At 35.8% G+C, this 17,872-nt stretch overlaps 1 protein-coding gene across 1 annotated transcript in view; it reads left to right on the top strand.

Annotated features, from left to right (window-relative positions):
* Window positions 1–16,844, top strand: part of TOPAZ1 (testis and ovary specific PAZ domain containing 1) — a 144,795-nt gene extending 127,951 nt beyond the window's left edge. Inside the window, exons 13-24 of the mRNA XM_030444639.1 lie at window positions 2,769–2,832; window positions 3,801–3,952; window positions 4,166–4,258; window positions 4,537–4,652; window positions 6,027–6,093; window positions 7,086–7,260; window positions 8,587–8,687; window positions 12,069–12,234; window positions 13,114–13,278; window positions 14,273–14,476; window positions 15,097–15,280; window positions 16,598–16,844. Of these exons, the coding sequence (XP_030300499.1) occupies window positions 2,769–2,832; window positions 3,801–3,952; window positions 4,166–4,258; window positions 4,537–4,652; window positions 6,027–6,093; window positions 7,086–7,260; window positions 8,587–8,687; window positions 12,069–12,234; window positions 13,114–13,278; window positions 14,273–14,476; window positions 15,097–15,280; window positions 16,598–16,844 (1,734 nt within the window). The remainder of the gene's footprint in view (window positions 1–2,768; window positions 2,833–3,800; window positions 3,953–4,165; window positions 4,259–4,536; window positions 4,653–6,026; window positions 6,094–7,085; window positions 7,261–8,586; window positions 8,688–12,068; window positions 12,235–13,113; window positions 13,279–14,272; window positions 14,477–15,096; window positions 15,281–16,597) is intronic.
* Window positions 16,845–17,872: the final 1,028 nt, after the last annotated feature.

Genomic DNA, 17,872 nt, shown 5'->3' with positions numbered 1-17,872 from the left:
GTCTAATGGCAGGTTAAAGATGGATCCAGATTCTCCATGGTGACTGGTAGAAGGTCAAGAGACAGTGGGCATAGATTGAAATCACAGGAAGGTCAGTATATGTGCAGGAATTATGGGGCTTTTTTACTATGAGGGTTGGCAAACACTGGAACATGTTGGCCAGAGAGGTCATGGAATCTTAGTCCTTGAAGACATTCAGAGCCTGACTGGAAATGGTCCTGAGCAACCGACGCTATTTGACCCTGTTTTTAGCAGGAAAGTTAGACTGGATGGTTTTATGGTCTTCCAACCCCCACTATTCTGTGATTCTGCTTATTTATTGAAATACTTTAATATGTAGTAGTCACTTGGATGACACTTCAGACTGTAGGATAGATAATAAATGTAGAGTTACAAAAAATAAGTGGTTTGAAAAGACATCATTGTGCAAACTATTTGTGTGTCTAATTCCATCTTTGTTTTGTGCACTTTACTCATGAGCTTTTTGGTCTTATGTTGTATACTCTAAAGAAATGTTTGGGGTTTTTTTGACTTCTTACTGTCTTTTTCCTACATCCTGTGAATGTTTAACTAGAAACAAACAGGATATTTTTGTTTTTTCTGGATTACTGTTGTCTTTCATCTTCAGGGCTTCGGGCATGTGTTTCTGTTGTGGTGCTTGTTTATTTTTTCATCTCTCTTCCTAAAGAAATTAAAAGTTGGGGTGTCCTTTTGTTACTTTCTCATACTGCTTTTAAATAAATTTTTTAAATGTTGGTCAGTTTCAGCCACATGTAGAATGGAGCATGTCTCAGAGATGCCACAGAGTTCATAAACAGAATCTCTTAAAAAAGATCCTGGGTTTGATCTCAGTGAGCAAAGGGCTGCAGGATGGGGGTTTTACCACTTACTATCAGAGTGTACACTGACTGTGAGATGCTGAAGGATTTAATAAAATCTGGTGCTTATTCTTCTGATTTAAGCACCTCTGTATTACTGTAGTAGAACTGTGTTTTGCTGGGCAGTTGGTTACTTCTACAAAATACACAGTTCTTTTGCAATGTGTTTTATTGAACTGTCAGATAAAGGAGTTGTGGAATCAACTGGCAGGTAACAGAATGGTCTGTGGTGCCTTTTGAAAAGGGGACTTGTCTCTTTCATGTTCTTTCATTCTAAATCTTACCATGATTAAATCAGTCTCACGTTTTTACACAGCCTGTAGGTTCAGTTACACCTTTTATAAATGGAAACTGTTAAGTCACTTGAAGCCTGCTAGAAGCTGTAAATTAAGTACACAGTTAGTGTATTTTATGAATGTAATGTAACATTTCCTATGATTAAACACTACTACACGTGGATTTTCCAAGCAATTTTGCTAATGCTTGGAACAGTCAGAGTCCCAGATGCAATCTTGGTGTTTTTTGAGGGAAATTAGTCCAGAGAAGGAGGAAAACAAATTCTAAAACAGAGCAAACTAATGTACATACTGTAAATGTGTGCTAAAGTTTGGTTTGGAAATGCCCTGAGCCACCTGGGATTGGAGATTTGGATTGAATTAGCTAACCTGTTGCCAAGCAACAGTGTGTGTTAATGATCAAAGAATTTACATGATTTTCTGAAAAGCACATCTAAGACTATAGTTCAACAATGTTATGACACTGTTTCAAAATAAAACAATAGGATTTATTTATATTCAACATACTTAAATGTTCAGTTTTTCTGTCCTTTGACTTGGTAATCTGAACATTTTAACAGTTTTGAGAAAAGAAAGATGTCTTGGCCACAAGCCAGTATCTTCTTCTTTGATGATAATTCATTTGCTGTGTAACAGACTCCATGTGTGGATCCTGCCTAATTTTGAACTTATGTATAAAAAAAAAAAAATTGACTGAATTCTGTAATAACTTGATTACTAATTCAGGGAGTTTTTTTATCTCTTGATTTTTCATTATTTCACAAAATAGTATTCAGGATGACCCATTCAAATTGCTGTGCAAAAAGGCTGTAAATATTCCAGAAGTAAAAAAGAGTTGGTGTTTTCTTTTCCTAGCTTGGAATTTTAAGGTTTAATCTCAGTAGTCTTTATTTCATCATCTGCAGAGATGGAGTAAGACATTTACATATCACAAAACTGACAGCCTAAAAGATGTTAAGATAAGAATGTTCCAGTCCCAATAATATATAATAGTATAGATTAGTAGCATATTAAAATATCTAGGTGTGGATTTATTTATTTATTTAGATCAAGTGGGCCTGGGATGAAATGGTTCATAAAATCAAGTTAGTTCTGAGGTTTTGTCTTCTGTGTCCTTATGAGGGACTGTTTGTGACAATCAGTGCTAGCAGCTTCCTTTCTAGATGATTTTTTGGTCATCTTAGTGCATTGGTGTAATTTTTGTTCATCACGTTTTCACTTTCACCTTTTTGATTCATGTTCTCTGTTTGTATACAGACTGCCACACTCAAGTGAGTTCCAAAGTAACTGTATTTTCAAATTCTTTTTTGACTGCTGTGAATATATACACACACATGAACGCAGTTTTGGTCCCAGCAGCTCTTTTCCCAAACAACTAATTTACATTATTTTTCTGTTTTGTTTGCTGTCCTTTTGATAATGCCTTTGCCTACAGACTCAATTACATTTTTACAGTATTTTGTCAGTATGTATGGGTTAAGTAAAAGCAATGTAAAGTTTGTTGACTTGAAAAACTCATGTTTGTAGGTAGTACTTCTTTTGGGCATGAACAGTGGTGACATTTTACTATGTATTTTTGTTCCTATTTTTCTAGATTTGCATGGCAATACTTAGGACATATATTAGTATCAAAGAATGTGGCCTTCTAAAACGTGCAGGTATGGTATTGTAGTAACTTTTGATGTCTCTCTGATACTTAGCTTATTCGAAGGAAATTAAATAGGCTGTTGGGAGACAAATGCAGGCCACTTCAGCAGTGAAGAAGTTGTTCTGATTTCAGATACATCCAATCTGTATGTTTTCCTGTTCCCATTTCCCATTGAAGCTAGGTAATCAGATACACAGTTACCTCGGGAGGTTGTTCTAAATCTTTCTTCCACGGAAAATGGATTTAGCCTGGATGGAACTACAAGGCTTTTGTAACTGGAGCAGGGGTAGGTTTAAAAGAACCAGAATTTAACTGTGGCCTTTTGAAGAGCCTGGCCAAAAATCACAAATCCAAAACCTTAGACCTAAGCTCTTGAAGTGAATGAAGTGCTTTTACAGAGCCCAGACAGCTTGAGTTCAGTCCTTTCACATTACCCTATATGCAAACAATTGCAATTAACACATTATAGAGACTATATTTGATTCACATTCATCTCAGCTTCTGAGTTCAATCAGAAAGGGTTAAATTCTGCTCTGGCCAGTCATTGCTTTTACACCTCTCCTGAGCAGTCTTCAGGTTTTGAAAGCTTATTAGAGTGTAGTATGATGTGAATGTGGGATCCTATTGCACCCTGTGTAGTCTCACACTCCCATGCTGAGATACTGAGTGTCGTAATGCAGTAACACTGAGTACCAGCAGTCCCTGCAGCACCTCTCTGTCCAGGCTAAGACCTGGAACAGCTGTAAGACCATCCACCATGTATCCACCATGATAACACTGTACTTCCTAGACATTCGTGTCTGGAAAGGCCTTATTACCTTGATGCACTTGCCAAACCTAATTTTTGTCCCCATCCCATAATGTCCTGGATAATTTAGGGTTACGCTTAATTACACGACATTTAAAATTTAAGAAAATAACTTGTTTAAATATTTAGCATGTTACCCCAAAGTGTCATTATTTTAATTGCTTTTTCAGTCGAAATATTTATGAAATACTACAGAGAAGTTACTCCTGGTGTGAATTTTGCTTCTCGAGTTCTGAATGATCTTCTGATTTCTTTGATCAAGAACTGCTTGTTGCAGGAAGTATTTCAAATATTGAATCTAGCTGTACAAATCAATACACTGGTAGGTGACCTCATAACATTTTAAAAATATTTGATCAGTAGGTTGTTTTATTTGTTTGTTTTTTGAGTGCTATGCCATTTGTAGTAATAAGTTTGGTTTTTACTTTGGTACTTGTATCTTTGGGGAAAAAAGAGCAAAAGTTCCTGTTTTAATATGAAGCTTTTTAATTGATCAGAGTTACAAGACTGATAGTGGGTTTTTTGTCTAAATTAGCCAGCTGTAGATGTTGTTCTGAAAATTTTTGAGCATGTGGCTTCTTGGAATAGAAGAGACGCTGTGCCTACATTAATCACTATCTTCCATAAGGTAGGAGTTTGATAGTACTACTTGCAGCTTGTTGGAATTTCTGAAATACCTGCCTGTTTTAAAACTCAAGCATATCACTTTAATATTATTTCAGTAGTATTTTTTTAAAGTTATATGTGACTAGCTGAACTTGGGGTACAAGCTTCCAGTTATCTCTTATTTTGGACTGAGATTGACTGTGATGTTTTTCCCACTGTTGTTTGCCACTTGCCTCTGGCAATACATGTGATCACAGGTTTTTGTGTGCTTACTTTTCTTCCTCCTGTTTGATACTACAGCTTATTGATGCTGGTATGTTCCTTGAGTTTGAACATTTTGACTATATCATTAAGTTCCTTCACAAATTTCAAGTCTCCAGTCAGGAAGTAAATATTGTTTTGAACATGAAATCCAGGTACGTATTTAAGGAGCTATATTTTAATTACATCTGTCTAGATCCTTCTTTATGTTCTACTTTTATAAATTTATGTAAAAAAATTAAAAGGCAATTAGAAAATGCAAATTTAGTGTTTTGGATGAAAACACAATCATACTGTGTCTGTTTGTGTTTTCAAGTGCTGTCAATCTACCATGCTTTAAATATTAAGGAACTCAAAATTTAGTCAAAACTTAGATTCTCTCCACAGTTATGATACATTTTTTCATACTGATCATAATTTTACAATCTGTTCTTAGCTGTGCTACAAGTTTGTATAACTGCAATTAAGTTAGAAATACCATATTTTACTATCATTTAGGCCTCCATAAGCAAACAGTACTTCTGCAATAAACGACGCTTTCCAGGCAATGAGACCATTAGTTATAATCTGAGGTAGCCATGCCATTTACTCTACAACTGCATAAACGTGTGCCAACACAACTAGGGAGGGGTTTTCAGTACTGCTGGATTATGCTGGGCAAAATGTGAAGTCACAGCCCCAATTTTCTCCAAAACTGTTGATGTCTCCTCATCATATGGTCAAGATTGTGATCTTCTGGTTTTGGGGTTTTTTTCAGAAAAATTTTCTAGAAATTGTTTGCTGCCTTTCTCGTAGAGTACCTTTCAGCCACGGATCTCAGTGTTTTACCAGTACAACTTCCCACACTTGTCAGAGATAATTTTTTTCACTTTCCAGATCATGAATCTCATTCACAAAGGAATGATTCCTTCCAATTCGCCTCAGTATGTTTGTGTTTTCAGTGCAAAGGGAGAAACAGTCTGTATCTATAAAGACTGAGCAGCTGTGCTACTTCAACAACCTGTTTTCGTTCATTCATGTGTGGGTTGTGTGTCTCTACATGATAACATCACACTGGATACACACATCCACTGTTTCAGTGGTGGTGTCAGAATAAAGCATTATGCTTCTGGGAGCATAAGCTGGAGAGCATCTTCGTGTACTCAGCTATTGTTTTGGGGTTTTTTTGTTTGAGTTTTTTTACCTTTATGTCAGAAGTACACATGGTACAGTTAGTTCTATGTTCTCTTAATGGAATTCAAGTCTCACTCATACCTTTTCATTTACATTTATACTGAGACAAGGGAATATTTTCTTTTAAGGTAGCTCTGCTCAATTATTTGCATAATGCATTTGCTGACTTTGCTTAGCATGATTGTAAATGTCTGGGTTTGGTGTACAGATTGCATAGTGTGTAGTAAATAGAGTCAAAAATCACAATTTTTTTTAAGTTAGTGTATAATAATTTGTTAATCATTTTTGTGCCAGTGCAAAGTTTAGTTCAATAGGATGTGTTAAAATTAAGTAATAATATTTGTTTCTTACGGAAGGCTTCAGGAAAGACATTTTGAAAAGAACTGGGTTTTTGACTTCAACTTGGCAGTGGCTGAGATGCAGGTACAGTATATGCATTCTCCAAGCCTTTTTGAATGCTTAAACCATGACTTCTTCTAAACCTGCAAGAAATAGCAATTTATATGTAACTTTAAATTATTGTGCTTTATTCTTAAATATATTTTGGTTATGATAAATATGATTTGCATATTCTTATGCAAAGACATATTTGCAAAAGATGGAAAAAACTGGTTTTTTTCTGCAATACCAGTATTTTAATTTACATACTTGTAGTGTTTGTCTTGTATCTAATTCGAAGATTTTATAATTTTAAGCTATTATGCCTTATATTCGTTGTGCTTTTAATTTGTAGTTGTACATCATTCCTCACCAAAAACTTAATATATTGTATAACAGAAAATTCATATCTGGGATTAAAAGGCACAATTGTAGAAAAATTGGCAACACTAAGCAGGTATTTTAAAGAATAAGAAAATAATGTTTAAGAATCTTTAATTGGACACTTTCATTTTTCATATTCAAGGGCAAATTACTTATTATGCATAATTATAATACAGTTTTCTTTATGATCACTCTTACTGCACAGATCCTGAGACCAAAAATTAAGACAGAAAGAACCAGGACTTGTCTTTTACTCCTTTAACACCAAAGTCATCAAATGATATGGCAAGCAAAAAACTAATTCATACAGAAAATCATCAGTTTGGCATGCATTGTGAGGGAAAAAAAAGATACTGGATGAATGTCAATCCTTAGATAGGATTAATAAGGCATTAACTTTCCCAGTTGAGGTCATGACAAATGGAAAAAGGGTTTTTTAATTTTATTTATTTATTATTTCTTGAGGGACAAAAGTGAACAACAGCCTATGCAAGTTAGGTAATAAGTAACTGTGCGATATTGAATGTGGGTGTTCATCTGCATCTTTTTTTCTGCATTAAGTCTGTCTCAGCTGTATTTCTTGAATTTCAGTGTTTTCTGTTTGGTGCTCTGGAAGCAGCTTTGCTTACATTTGTCATTTACCACCTTTGCAGCATTGCAAAGTAAAAGGTGACTGGACAAAGCTCGGAGCTTTGTATGTTAACACAAGAACTGGATGTGAACATTTTGAAGATCTTCAGAAGTTGTCTTTATGTATTGGTGAAATACTAGCTGGAGATTCTGAGACAGACAGACCAGAAGTTCCTTTTTGTGATTTTGCTGATGCAGGTAAAATTAAGATTTAATAGATGCTTTTGGCTCATTCCTATTCTTCGTGGAGTTTTAAAGAGATAAAAAACCAAAATTGTATGCTGTTTTCTGACTATTAGTTAATTCTCTATGTCACAATATTTAAGTGTTGTCATGTGAAGTGTCACAAACTTCATAGCATAAATAAACTTTACATCTCTCAGTGGAGTTTTTTATTTATATATATATATGTGTATGTATTTGGTTTTTTTCAGAACACATTGAACATGATTACATCACGTGTATCATTTGTACATTAATTTTTTTTTTAGTAATTTGGATTTTCAGAACTACTTCATTCTCTAAAGAACCAAGAATTTTGGCAAGGTTCTTCTAGTTTTTTAATAGTTCTGGCAGGTTTTCTTACCCCTTTCCTCCATATACCCCTTCATCTATGTATCATTCTTCTAATAACTTGCAGAAAGCTGAGGTTCAGTGAAACGTAGGTGAGATATTAAAGCATTTTATAATGGATGATTCAGATCTTTTTCGATCTGTATTAACTATTAAAATGGATTAATATTTATTCCAGGTGTGTGATGTGACCTTTCTGATCACAGTCTTTCCTATTATAAAAGAGCTACCACACCTTCCAGCTGTGACACAGACAGAAGTTTTGGTGGGGCTTGGATCTTACTTCCCTAGAGCAGTGGCCTCTAAATTGATAGGTGCCTCTATCAATAAAAAATGTTTGAGGACTCACCCCCATTGTATTTATTTATTTATAAACTAAATGCATGTACTAGTGCAGTAATACATTTCTGAACATACACAGAAGTAGAAGTTAAAAAGGATTGTATAAATATGAAAAAAACAGATTTTTAAAAAAATATTTTCTTTTTTAATGGTACAAAAACCACTTTCTTCCCACACCTGAACAGTTTGTAGTGCGCACACCCCACTTTGGAGACCACTGTTCTCAAATAACCAGCAGTGCTAGCAAATTTGATTATAATATGGTTGGAAAAACTTGTAATTACTCTGTCTGTAATGGCCACCATTTATTCATGGTACCAGAAAATGCAAAGTTTACTTTGCAGATAGTGATGTTACTAAAATATGACTTTACATGTCTTAAGTATCTTATGGGTGAGTCAGATTATTGTGAAATATACTGTCTGAATAAACTATAATTTTTTACCCTACTTCTTGCCATTAAAAGCAGGAAGTTGCTGCTTCTAATGGCAAATATTTCATAAAGTATCTTTAATATTTTCATGGTGAGCATGTTTGTCAAGTGAATAATGTCTTTAAACTTAAATTTACGTGTAAAATTTATAAAACAAATTGTTTTTTTCTTTCCAGTAATAAAAAATTCAAAACATAATGAGGGAGACAGAATTTTCATTGGAAGGACTGGGATAAGCGTAATGTGTTCTTACCACAAAGTACTGCAGTGGATGAAGGTACACTGGACTAAAGAAAAAGAACAAATTGTTTCTTTTCTAGATGTCAAACTGTGTTTCTCTAGTTGAATGGGTGGCTGTTTCACCTGTCTTCCCACAATTTCAGTTCTTCTTAATTGTCCCATTGGATCAAAGCACTTCATTGTGCCTTTCTGAGCAGTAGCCTTCTGTGGAGCCTGTCATATCTTTGTCTTGCAACCTAGAAACTTGATTGTTCAGGCTCAGCTTTGACTTCTCTGTGTAAAGGATGAATCTGGATTAGGAGAGAGGTCTTCCTGAGTTTCTGGGGTGAGGTGCTGATGGTATTGTTTTCCATAAATGTCCCTTTCTTCTGTCTGGCAACAATGCTGTATTCTGAGACCTCCGAACTCAAGGAATATTCACCTGTCTTTAGCAGGTCCCTATCAAGCTGCAGCACACTTGTTGCAGCTCTCAGAAAAAAAAAAAAAGTCACAGCACAGTGTAATACTGTTCAGGAATAAATGGAAGAAGAATGTCTTTGCACTAGCACTTTGTAGTACTGCATTAGAACATTTTTAAACATTTTTGTTCCACAATACTCAGCAGCTAGAATGGTAAAGATATTCCTGACTGTAGAAGAGGGAGTCTAGATTCTTGGGACTGGGAAAGGGACAGTGCTGACATTCCCATCAAAGAGCTTAGTTTGGCTTTGGTTTTGTCGGTCTTCTCCAGCAGAGGCAGCATATTCAGGGTTTCCAGGGAAATGCCTTGCTACATTTCAGCTGTTTCCCAGATCCATCTTAAGGCAGATCCTAATACTTGAGTTGCCGGGTCTCTGCTATTCCAAGGAGGTTCATCTTCACATACAAATTTCAGAGGTGTAAGGTGTCAAAAGCATGTGTAGATTTTTCTTCTTAAATAACAGAGCTTACTAAAAGTTAGACAGTTCTTAATGGTACTATTTTTTTTTTCGTGTCTAGAGCAAAAGATGATTGCTCCTTTCAGAATGTTCTGCTGGGTATCAAACCCACCTCTCAGCAGACTGCTCATCAAAGTGCTCCAATAGCCTGGTAGACCAATCTATGTTGGCCATAATGGAGTGTGAATGAGGCTGTTCACTGAATGGGATTTATCAGAAATGGCAGATCCCAAATTGATCTGCTTCAGGGATGAACTAGTACTGTCATTCATACCTCTCTCCAACTGGCTTTGCTCCATTACAGGTATCAGATAAATCCCTAATCCTGTGGTCATGGGCTAGTATCTGCTTGATGCCAAGCAATACTTTTTCTAAAAAAGTGGCCCAGAAAATAAGATAGGGTGAAGAATTTGTTCTTCCTGCTTGTACCTAGAGTAATTCTGTATTTAGGGTGTGCCCATTGCCATGTTAGGAACATTATGGACTGCTTAAAGCTCTAGATGACTCTTTCAGGTTACTTTCCCTTTGTGATCATCAAACATCTTTATCACAGAACATTGATGCTTCGTGGCTCTCAGGGGTGAGCTCTTTGGTCCAGAAGAGGGTGTTCTTTTTAAGAGCTAAAGAAAGTTCATAAAACAGATCTACTTCAGGAAAACATGCAGAGTTGAAACATGAATATGGCCTTTATGGAGACAGCTCTTCAGGCAACACTAGACTACTTTCTGATTATTTACATTTACAGAGTCCTGCAACATTAATGCTTCTTTGGCAACTATTTCATCCACTTCCTATTTCAACTGTTTTCCTTCTCAAAGGGCCTTCCTATGGTTTATTTTTACGTAACTTTTTGTTACTTCAGAGGATTGGTCAGAGGGTTCTTGTCCAATTAACGATCTAATTTCATGATTGGATTTTAACTGGGTGCCCTCCTTTCATAGCTCATTTGAGCTTCTAGGTACATGCTTTCCATCTTTCTAGAAAGACTCAGTCCTTAGCAGCCCTTCCTTTTGCTAGAAGGATGGAATAGATGCACATCCTCCTAAATTATATATTTTGTCTCTGGTTTGCATTTAGATGTCAAGTTTCTGTTTTGTGGTCAAAATTTCACTTGAGCATTGGTATATACCTGGTATTGGTATGTCAACCATGTATATCTGCAGTTGGATGGGTTCTTTACACTTTAAATGTTAACTGAAATGATGTAGTTATTATTCTTCTATGGCTTATGCCAAAGTAAACCATTGCAGGTACCTGTAGGCCTTAAAAAGTCTGCAATTTTGAGTGTGTATCAGTCCATGTGTGCATACGCATGAAGCATTTTCAAAAAAATAGCTTATTAGTAAGTTTTACTCTCTGTCAGCTTCTCTGTTCTCCTGAGCTTGCCTTTTCCTCTATCTCTGCAGCCCTTATTCCCCCACCACAACATATGCACACACATGTATGACCATGGTTTTAATAAACCACCTCCTCATTGATGCATCCCCTAAACAAGAGCTGCAGCATGTCTAGTTTGGAGTTTCATTTGTGTTGCTTGACCAGCAAGGTGCAGCCAGACAGGACAAGTGCTGAATCCTGCTTTGCCTTGCCTTGCCTCACCTTGACCTTGACTCAGTCATCATCTTTTTTTTAGATTGGTCAGATTTTAATTATCTTAGAGATTGTTACATTTCTTCCATCTTTGACTGAAACGGGCAATCAAAAAGTTGTTAAAAGGAAGCTTCTTTAGGAAAGCAGCCTATATAGTAACCTGCAATGTAGGGATAATGTAGTTGGTTCTGACACAGTTGCCCAGAGAGAATCACAGAATTTTCATGATTGGAAAAGACCTCTAAGATCTTCATGTCCAGCTGCCAACGTCACCCCTCCCCCAATAAAATAAAATATATTTGTCTAAATCTGAATCATGATGCCCAGTAGAGCATGTTCTCAGTGCCTCGTTCACATGTTTTTTAAAATACTTCCAGGGACGGTGACTCCACCACCTCCCTGGGCAGCCTGTTCCAGCTTTCTCCAGCTTATTGTCCTGCTGGTGTTTGGCTTATGCTGGAGTTGTTATTTCAGTTATCCCTCTGGTGAAAATTGGAAAATCTCTGTATGATCTTGTTAGAATTTTCTAAAAAAAATCTAGTGTAGTGATGAGTGAAATCTAAAGAGTAAAAATCTCAATATACCACAGTAAGCAAATAAAAAATTAAAAAATATATTAATACTGTATAAGAACACTACATAGTAGAAATATTGTTACAGGAGTAGTGTACAGGGAACTGCTAAACAATGGGTTGGTGGGGTTTTTTTGCCTACATAATCAGAAAAACCCTTACTATTCATTAGAAATTTTACTGAACCTTTTTGTCCCAACTCAGTTTGGATAATTAAACTGATTCGGATAAATCTGTATCACCAATTGAAATCTGCTGGATTTTGTTTAAATACACTCTGTGTTCACTGATCTCATTGCTTTCTCTGACCTTCCCCCTTTCCCTTCTCCCTCATGCTAGGGAAGGAAGGTTTTGGATAAATTGCGTGAGCTACAGATTCATTTTACAGTCTTGAAAGGACTTACAGGTGCAGAGAGTGTAGCTTCAAGATGTCAAATTGTTAATAAAGCTGCAGAAATTTTTCTTAAAACTGGAAGTTTGGATGGAGCAACATGGGTATTGAGAGGTAAATTTACATGTTCTAAAAGCCAGTTTCAATATAGATTTGAACAGTCCCCTTCTGTGACAGATTTCAATTGAAAGTTACAACCTGTTTTGTATTTGTTTAAATAAAGTTATAATACTGGGATAACAAAAATAAAACATCTGTCTTAGTGGCTAGTATTCATCTTGATACCAATAAGAAATATTATACCTAATACCAAATCTTTTCAGTAGTCTGGCATCCTACTCAAAAGCCTGTGATGGATGCAGCTTGGAAAATGACCCTGCCCTGTAGATTGTCTTTGAGCCACATGACATTCAATGTAAAAAAACTCTAGGGTTGGGTCAATGCAGTTTTTCTTCACTTCTCACAGTATCCACATTTAGTAAAGTAGCTTTAGGAGAGTGCCATATTTCTGCAGTATAATAATACAGAATTACTGGCTTTTTGGAATTCTGGTCTGCTGAAAAGAAGAAACTCAGAAGTACAAGCAAAAATAGAAGGTGTTCTATAAAATAATATTGAGCATCTAAAAATTGCTATTCGGTTCTAGATAAGTACATAGATATATAAATATATAAAACCAATATACAATAGATACGTATTTATACACACAGTATTTCTATATGCTACTGAAAGTCTATTTTACTAGAGTGATCTTTAATAAAAGGGGTTATTTACAATATAAAGGTTCAGAGAATCCATCTGAGAAGTACTGTGAGGAGGAATGAATTACTAATAACTAAAACTGCATTTTCTGTGAAATTCTGAAATTTGTTTTCTGCTACATTTTATAATGGCCAAATTTTGTAATGGCCCAAAGTCTCAGCATTGAGCTGTATCATAGAAAACACAATTATTTATTTCATAGAAATAACACTGCACTGTTGTTTGCCACAGAATCAGAGTGGACCACAAATTCACCATTATGGCCCTGTAGTAACACAGACCTCCTCAATCGACACAATCTGTTGTGTACCTTAGTGCACAAATACTTGAGGAAGAGTTTATACAGGCAGGCATTTGAAGTACTGCAGAATTTACCAGGTTTTCATAATCATTCTGGTAAGTAAAGAGGAAGGTACTATTTTAAAAGCTAAAATGTTAACATGGTTTTGTACTGTTCTTTTTGTTTGTTTGTTTTCTGGATAAAGTTTGTTGAAGAAGTAAAACTGTTCTAGGCAAGCTCTTTCTTTTTTTTCAAAGAGTGTAATGGCCATTAAAACATGCATTGTACTCTTGCTTTTGCTACACACATGCCCACAGTTTTCCAGTTGGCTCAGTTAACCAGGGCAACAGGACTCACTAAATTTTTGAGGATCATACATAGTCTACACAATAAGATAAAACAGGCATATCATTTGGATGATTCATTTTATCTTAACTTCAAATTAATGTATTGCTTTTTTTCATGTTAAGAAGTTAGTGTTCTTTTGGGCTCATTTTATCTGACATATTTTATATATGCACTTCAAGATAAGATGTGTAGTTACTTAGGCTCCACTGAGGAGGACTCAGCTGATTCCTGTGTGTAGGTCTCAATCCAATTGCCAGTGTATGCTTTTAGGTATCTTAGGAGAGCTTGGAAGACCGTCTACTTAGATGATCATAAAAGGATCTAATTCTTTGTGGCCTGAGGTGGATACAAGGCTGCTTAGTCCTGCCATGAAAAGGATAGTTGAGAGGAAGTGGATAATTCAGAGAAAGAGTAGAAGCAGAACATGGAACACCAAGGGGATTTTATTGGTGTAAATTTCACATCTGAAGGATCAGGTGAAGATTGTATTTACAGGATGGCAAGTGAACTTTTTTTTATCTGATCCTACTGTTTTTAGCAGCAAAACCACTTAACACTTCTTTTTCACAATGCTAATTAACTAACTTTATGAAGAACCTTCTGATGAATAAAGCCTTATCATATGTAATTTATCTCAACCTTGTTCTGTTTTGCTGATAGAAGCAAGATTCCTGATTTAAATGCTGATTTAGAAGCAATTCTTCAATTAGACTTACATTACTTGACTTAATTCTGTAGTTAATATTCTGTATTTCATTTCAGATACTGTAGGTGTTTCTCAGTACAGCTCCCTTTTCAACAAGCTGATAAATGCCTGTTTTGAGAGCAGGAACCTTGGGGTGTCATCTTCTGCAGTAGACTTCATGCTTTCCAAAAACATTGCTATAGATTTATTTTTACTCAGAGGATTAATCACAGCTTTGGGAAGAAGTTCTTTGTGGTCTAAAGCTAGGACCTATTACAAAAGTAAGTTACTTCTTAAAACATCCTTCCCTGATGTTCTTTGGATAAAATGCTCATAACCACTCTATGTTGGGGAGTAAGTAGTGGGTAACAGTATATTTGTAAGAAGAAAACAGTTCTTTCTGTGTCACTATCAATTTTTTTTCATAACCAAAATGTTTATTGGAAAATAGTGATATATAAAAACGCTTGGTTTTCCTTGCCTTTTTTGTTGTTGTTGTTTCTGAAGTGCTGCATAGGTTGGGTCTCTGTGATCACTTGGCAGAGGAAGGGGAAGAAAGGAAAAGACGCTGCTCAAATGTTCCCTCCCTGTGATCATAGTTAATAAAGCTTCTGTCCTAAATTGTACTTGTGCTATTATGTACTTAAGAGTCCCCAGATTTCTCACAGGAGTTTTTTTAAAAAACATTGCTGTTAATATTAATTGATCAAAATACCATTTTACAACAGTGAATACTGTGAATGAATGCTGCTTGCTGTGTTCTCAAATCAGGCTATTTCACAGGTGAAGTAGTAAAATCCATTAAGAACTGGATGGGTTTTTCTAACATTCTTAGCTACATATTGAAGAAAAGAGATTGGTATTGATAATCCTAATTCCTTGTTTCTACATTTACTCTCAGGTGCTTTATCATTGGGTTGCTACCCACCCCTGCAAGGGAATTTGTATCACAAAGTTTTAATGATTCCATCTTACCTGTCAGAAGTTGAGATGCTGTTGGCCATTGAAATATTTCTTGTTTCAAATGCCAGTGATATTCGAAATCCAATGGCTACTAGTCAGACTCTTCAAATAATACTGAAAAGGTTTGTTGTCAGATATGTACCATTTTGATTGTATTTATCTGTGTGATCAAGTAATTAATGAGAGTTCTCATTTTCCACTGGCTGGGAAAGAGAATGTGTGACGTTAAACTTTTTAATCCTTTTTTCTGAACTGGTTATAGAACAGTAAATGTTGGGGGGGAGGGAGAGAGGGGATCGATTATTATTATTATTATTTTTAAAGGTGTCCAGCAGAAAAGCGATTGTTCCAAAGTGGTGTTAGCCTGTGTTCCCTAACTGAATGTGTCTACTGCATGCACTAAGAGAGACTGTATTCTTAAAAGCAGGATAGCTTGTTGTCTTGATATATAAATCCTTGTGTTGTGGCTAAGCAGTGGAGTAGAAGGGCACAGTCAAAATGTTACTCCTTTCAAAAAGCAACTCAACATTTCTTGGCTGCTTTTTGGAAAGTGCATGAAGCTATTTTACTTGATTCTCTTTACAAGAGATACCTCTATTTATTAGATTTCTTCCCCACCCCTTTTTTTTTGTGAGACCTTTAGATTAAAATGTGGGGTTTTTGCTTTTTCCTTTTGACCATAAACAACCAACCACTGTCACTAGACTATACCTGTAATTTATTTTTCAAGATCCCATTTTCTCTGGGATTGACTGGCTCAGCAGCAAAATGCGAAACTGCATAGAAAAGCTACATTTGTTAAGAAGGATGAACAGGGGTATCTCAAACTTGACTACCTTACTTTCCTTTCCTCCACCCTTCCCAAGGAATACATCTCTTAATTTTCTTCTTTTGACAAATCAGAAGTTTTCCATCTCTTGTTTTCACATGTGAGGCTATTGTGCCTCTGCTTGTTTGCTTAAAGGGTAAGTTCTGCTCTTGCAAAAACATAGGCATGTCACTTAGGCACATCCTTATTCTAGAAGCTATTACATGACAAAAATGAGTAATACTTTTGGATTCGAGCATGTACATTAATTTTTGCTGTACCCAGTTCATAAAATGGTTTGCATTCCTTTACTCTATTTTCCAGATCAGAGTCAAGCGCTTCATTAAATGCACTGTGAATACTGCAGATCTGCTTTGCACTGGCATTAAATCCTCTTACTTTTCACTAGTGTAAAATATGTTAAAAAGATAACCTCTTACAACTTTTTTTCAGAATATTTATCTAAAAATTGTGTAGAAATTCATATAATATACTGTCAGTGTAGTGAACACAAAGCATTATTTTAATGGTTTTGTAATCTTGTTGCTAGTATAAAGCATCAGGCAAGCAACATGTGGCCTGTATGGTGTAATAGTGCAATAATAATGTATTTGTTGAAATTTGCTTACAGATGTGAAGATCAGACAGTTCAGAATAACAGTGACTATCAAGCAGCGGTGGAGAGACTGATCCTGGCTGCTCGTTTATCTGATCCAAAGCTTTTTCTCAAACATATGACAATGAATGTTAATATGGAAGAAGTTTACAGCTTGGAGCTTACATCAGCTCTAAAATGGATACAGGAGAATATGAAGTGGGCAAGGAACGTCTGGCTATTTCAGCAGTCATTAATTAGTAAAGATTCTTTTAGTTTTTAATGGTTAAAGCAATCATTGTTGAAAATGATTCAAATTAATAAAGGCAGTTCCTGCTGTGTTCAGACTGTGCCTTACTGATTTACAGCAAGGCTTCAAACTTGAGTTGTATTTATAAATACTTATATGGATGATAATACAGGTAGTAGCACAGAAACAGTAATTTTTTTCCTAACTATATTGTTATGTTGGTTTACACATATGTTTTCTAATGGCAACATTAGATAATGAGGAAGATACAGGCATAGCACATACTTCCTCCTTTTTCACAGAGAATCCAACACTAACCTATTCTTCCAGCAGGTGATAGTATGTAAGTGCATAGATCAACAGTTGTTGAGGGAGATATTTTCCACATTGAATCATAGGCTGTAGAAGCAGTATCTTGTGAGGATATTGTCCCATCTGTGTGCCCTTTAAATCTGAATTTCCTTACTCCAGAAGAACAGTAGAGAGCCCTGGAAGTAAAATAAATAGAAAAACACCTGAATAGAAATAAATAGAATAACACATGAGATATGCTATCTCAGAACAGAGAGGATCTACACAAGTTGCTCACAGCTGAAGGTTTAACTGTGTCTTGATAATAGCTTGTGTATGAATTCACATTTGCATATATGCAAATTTGCACTGAAAAGGAAAACCTTTTCATTTCTGCCAACTGCATGATGAAACAGAGGCTTCTTGCAAGGTGGGTCTAGCATTTCTGGTTCTTCAGGAATTTTTCTTTTTTCCAGCTGCAAATCCTGAATCAGATTAAGGGCATGAATTGATTAAGATCTACTGATCTGAATCTGAGTAAGAAGGACCAAACGTCATATCAGAATATTCCTGTGGCAAATCAATGGGACCTCTGTCAAAGCTGAAACTTGACCGAGTTCCCCACTTCTGTAGTGTTAGTTTAGATCTCCAGTACCAGCCTTCACAAACATGCCAGCAATGCAGCTCTCTTGATCCTGCTCTTCTTCCCCATTAGAGCCTTCTGTGCTGAAAAATTCTGCTATCTTGGGTATAGAAGTTCCTGTGCTTTT

Source organism: Calypte anna, chromosome 2, assembly GCF_003957555.1.
Source record: "Calypte anna isolate BGI_N300 chromosome 2, bCalAnn1_v1.p, whole genome shotgun sequence".
Lineage (NCBI taxonomy): Eukaryota > Metazoa > Chordata > Aves > Apodiformes > Trochilidae > Calypte > Calypte anna.
The sequence above is the reverse complement of the archived record's forward strand: the minus strand, read 5'-3'. Positions and strand labels throughout refer to the sequence as shown.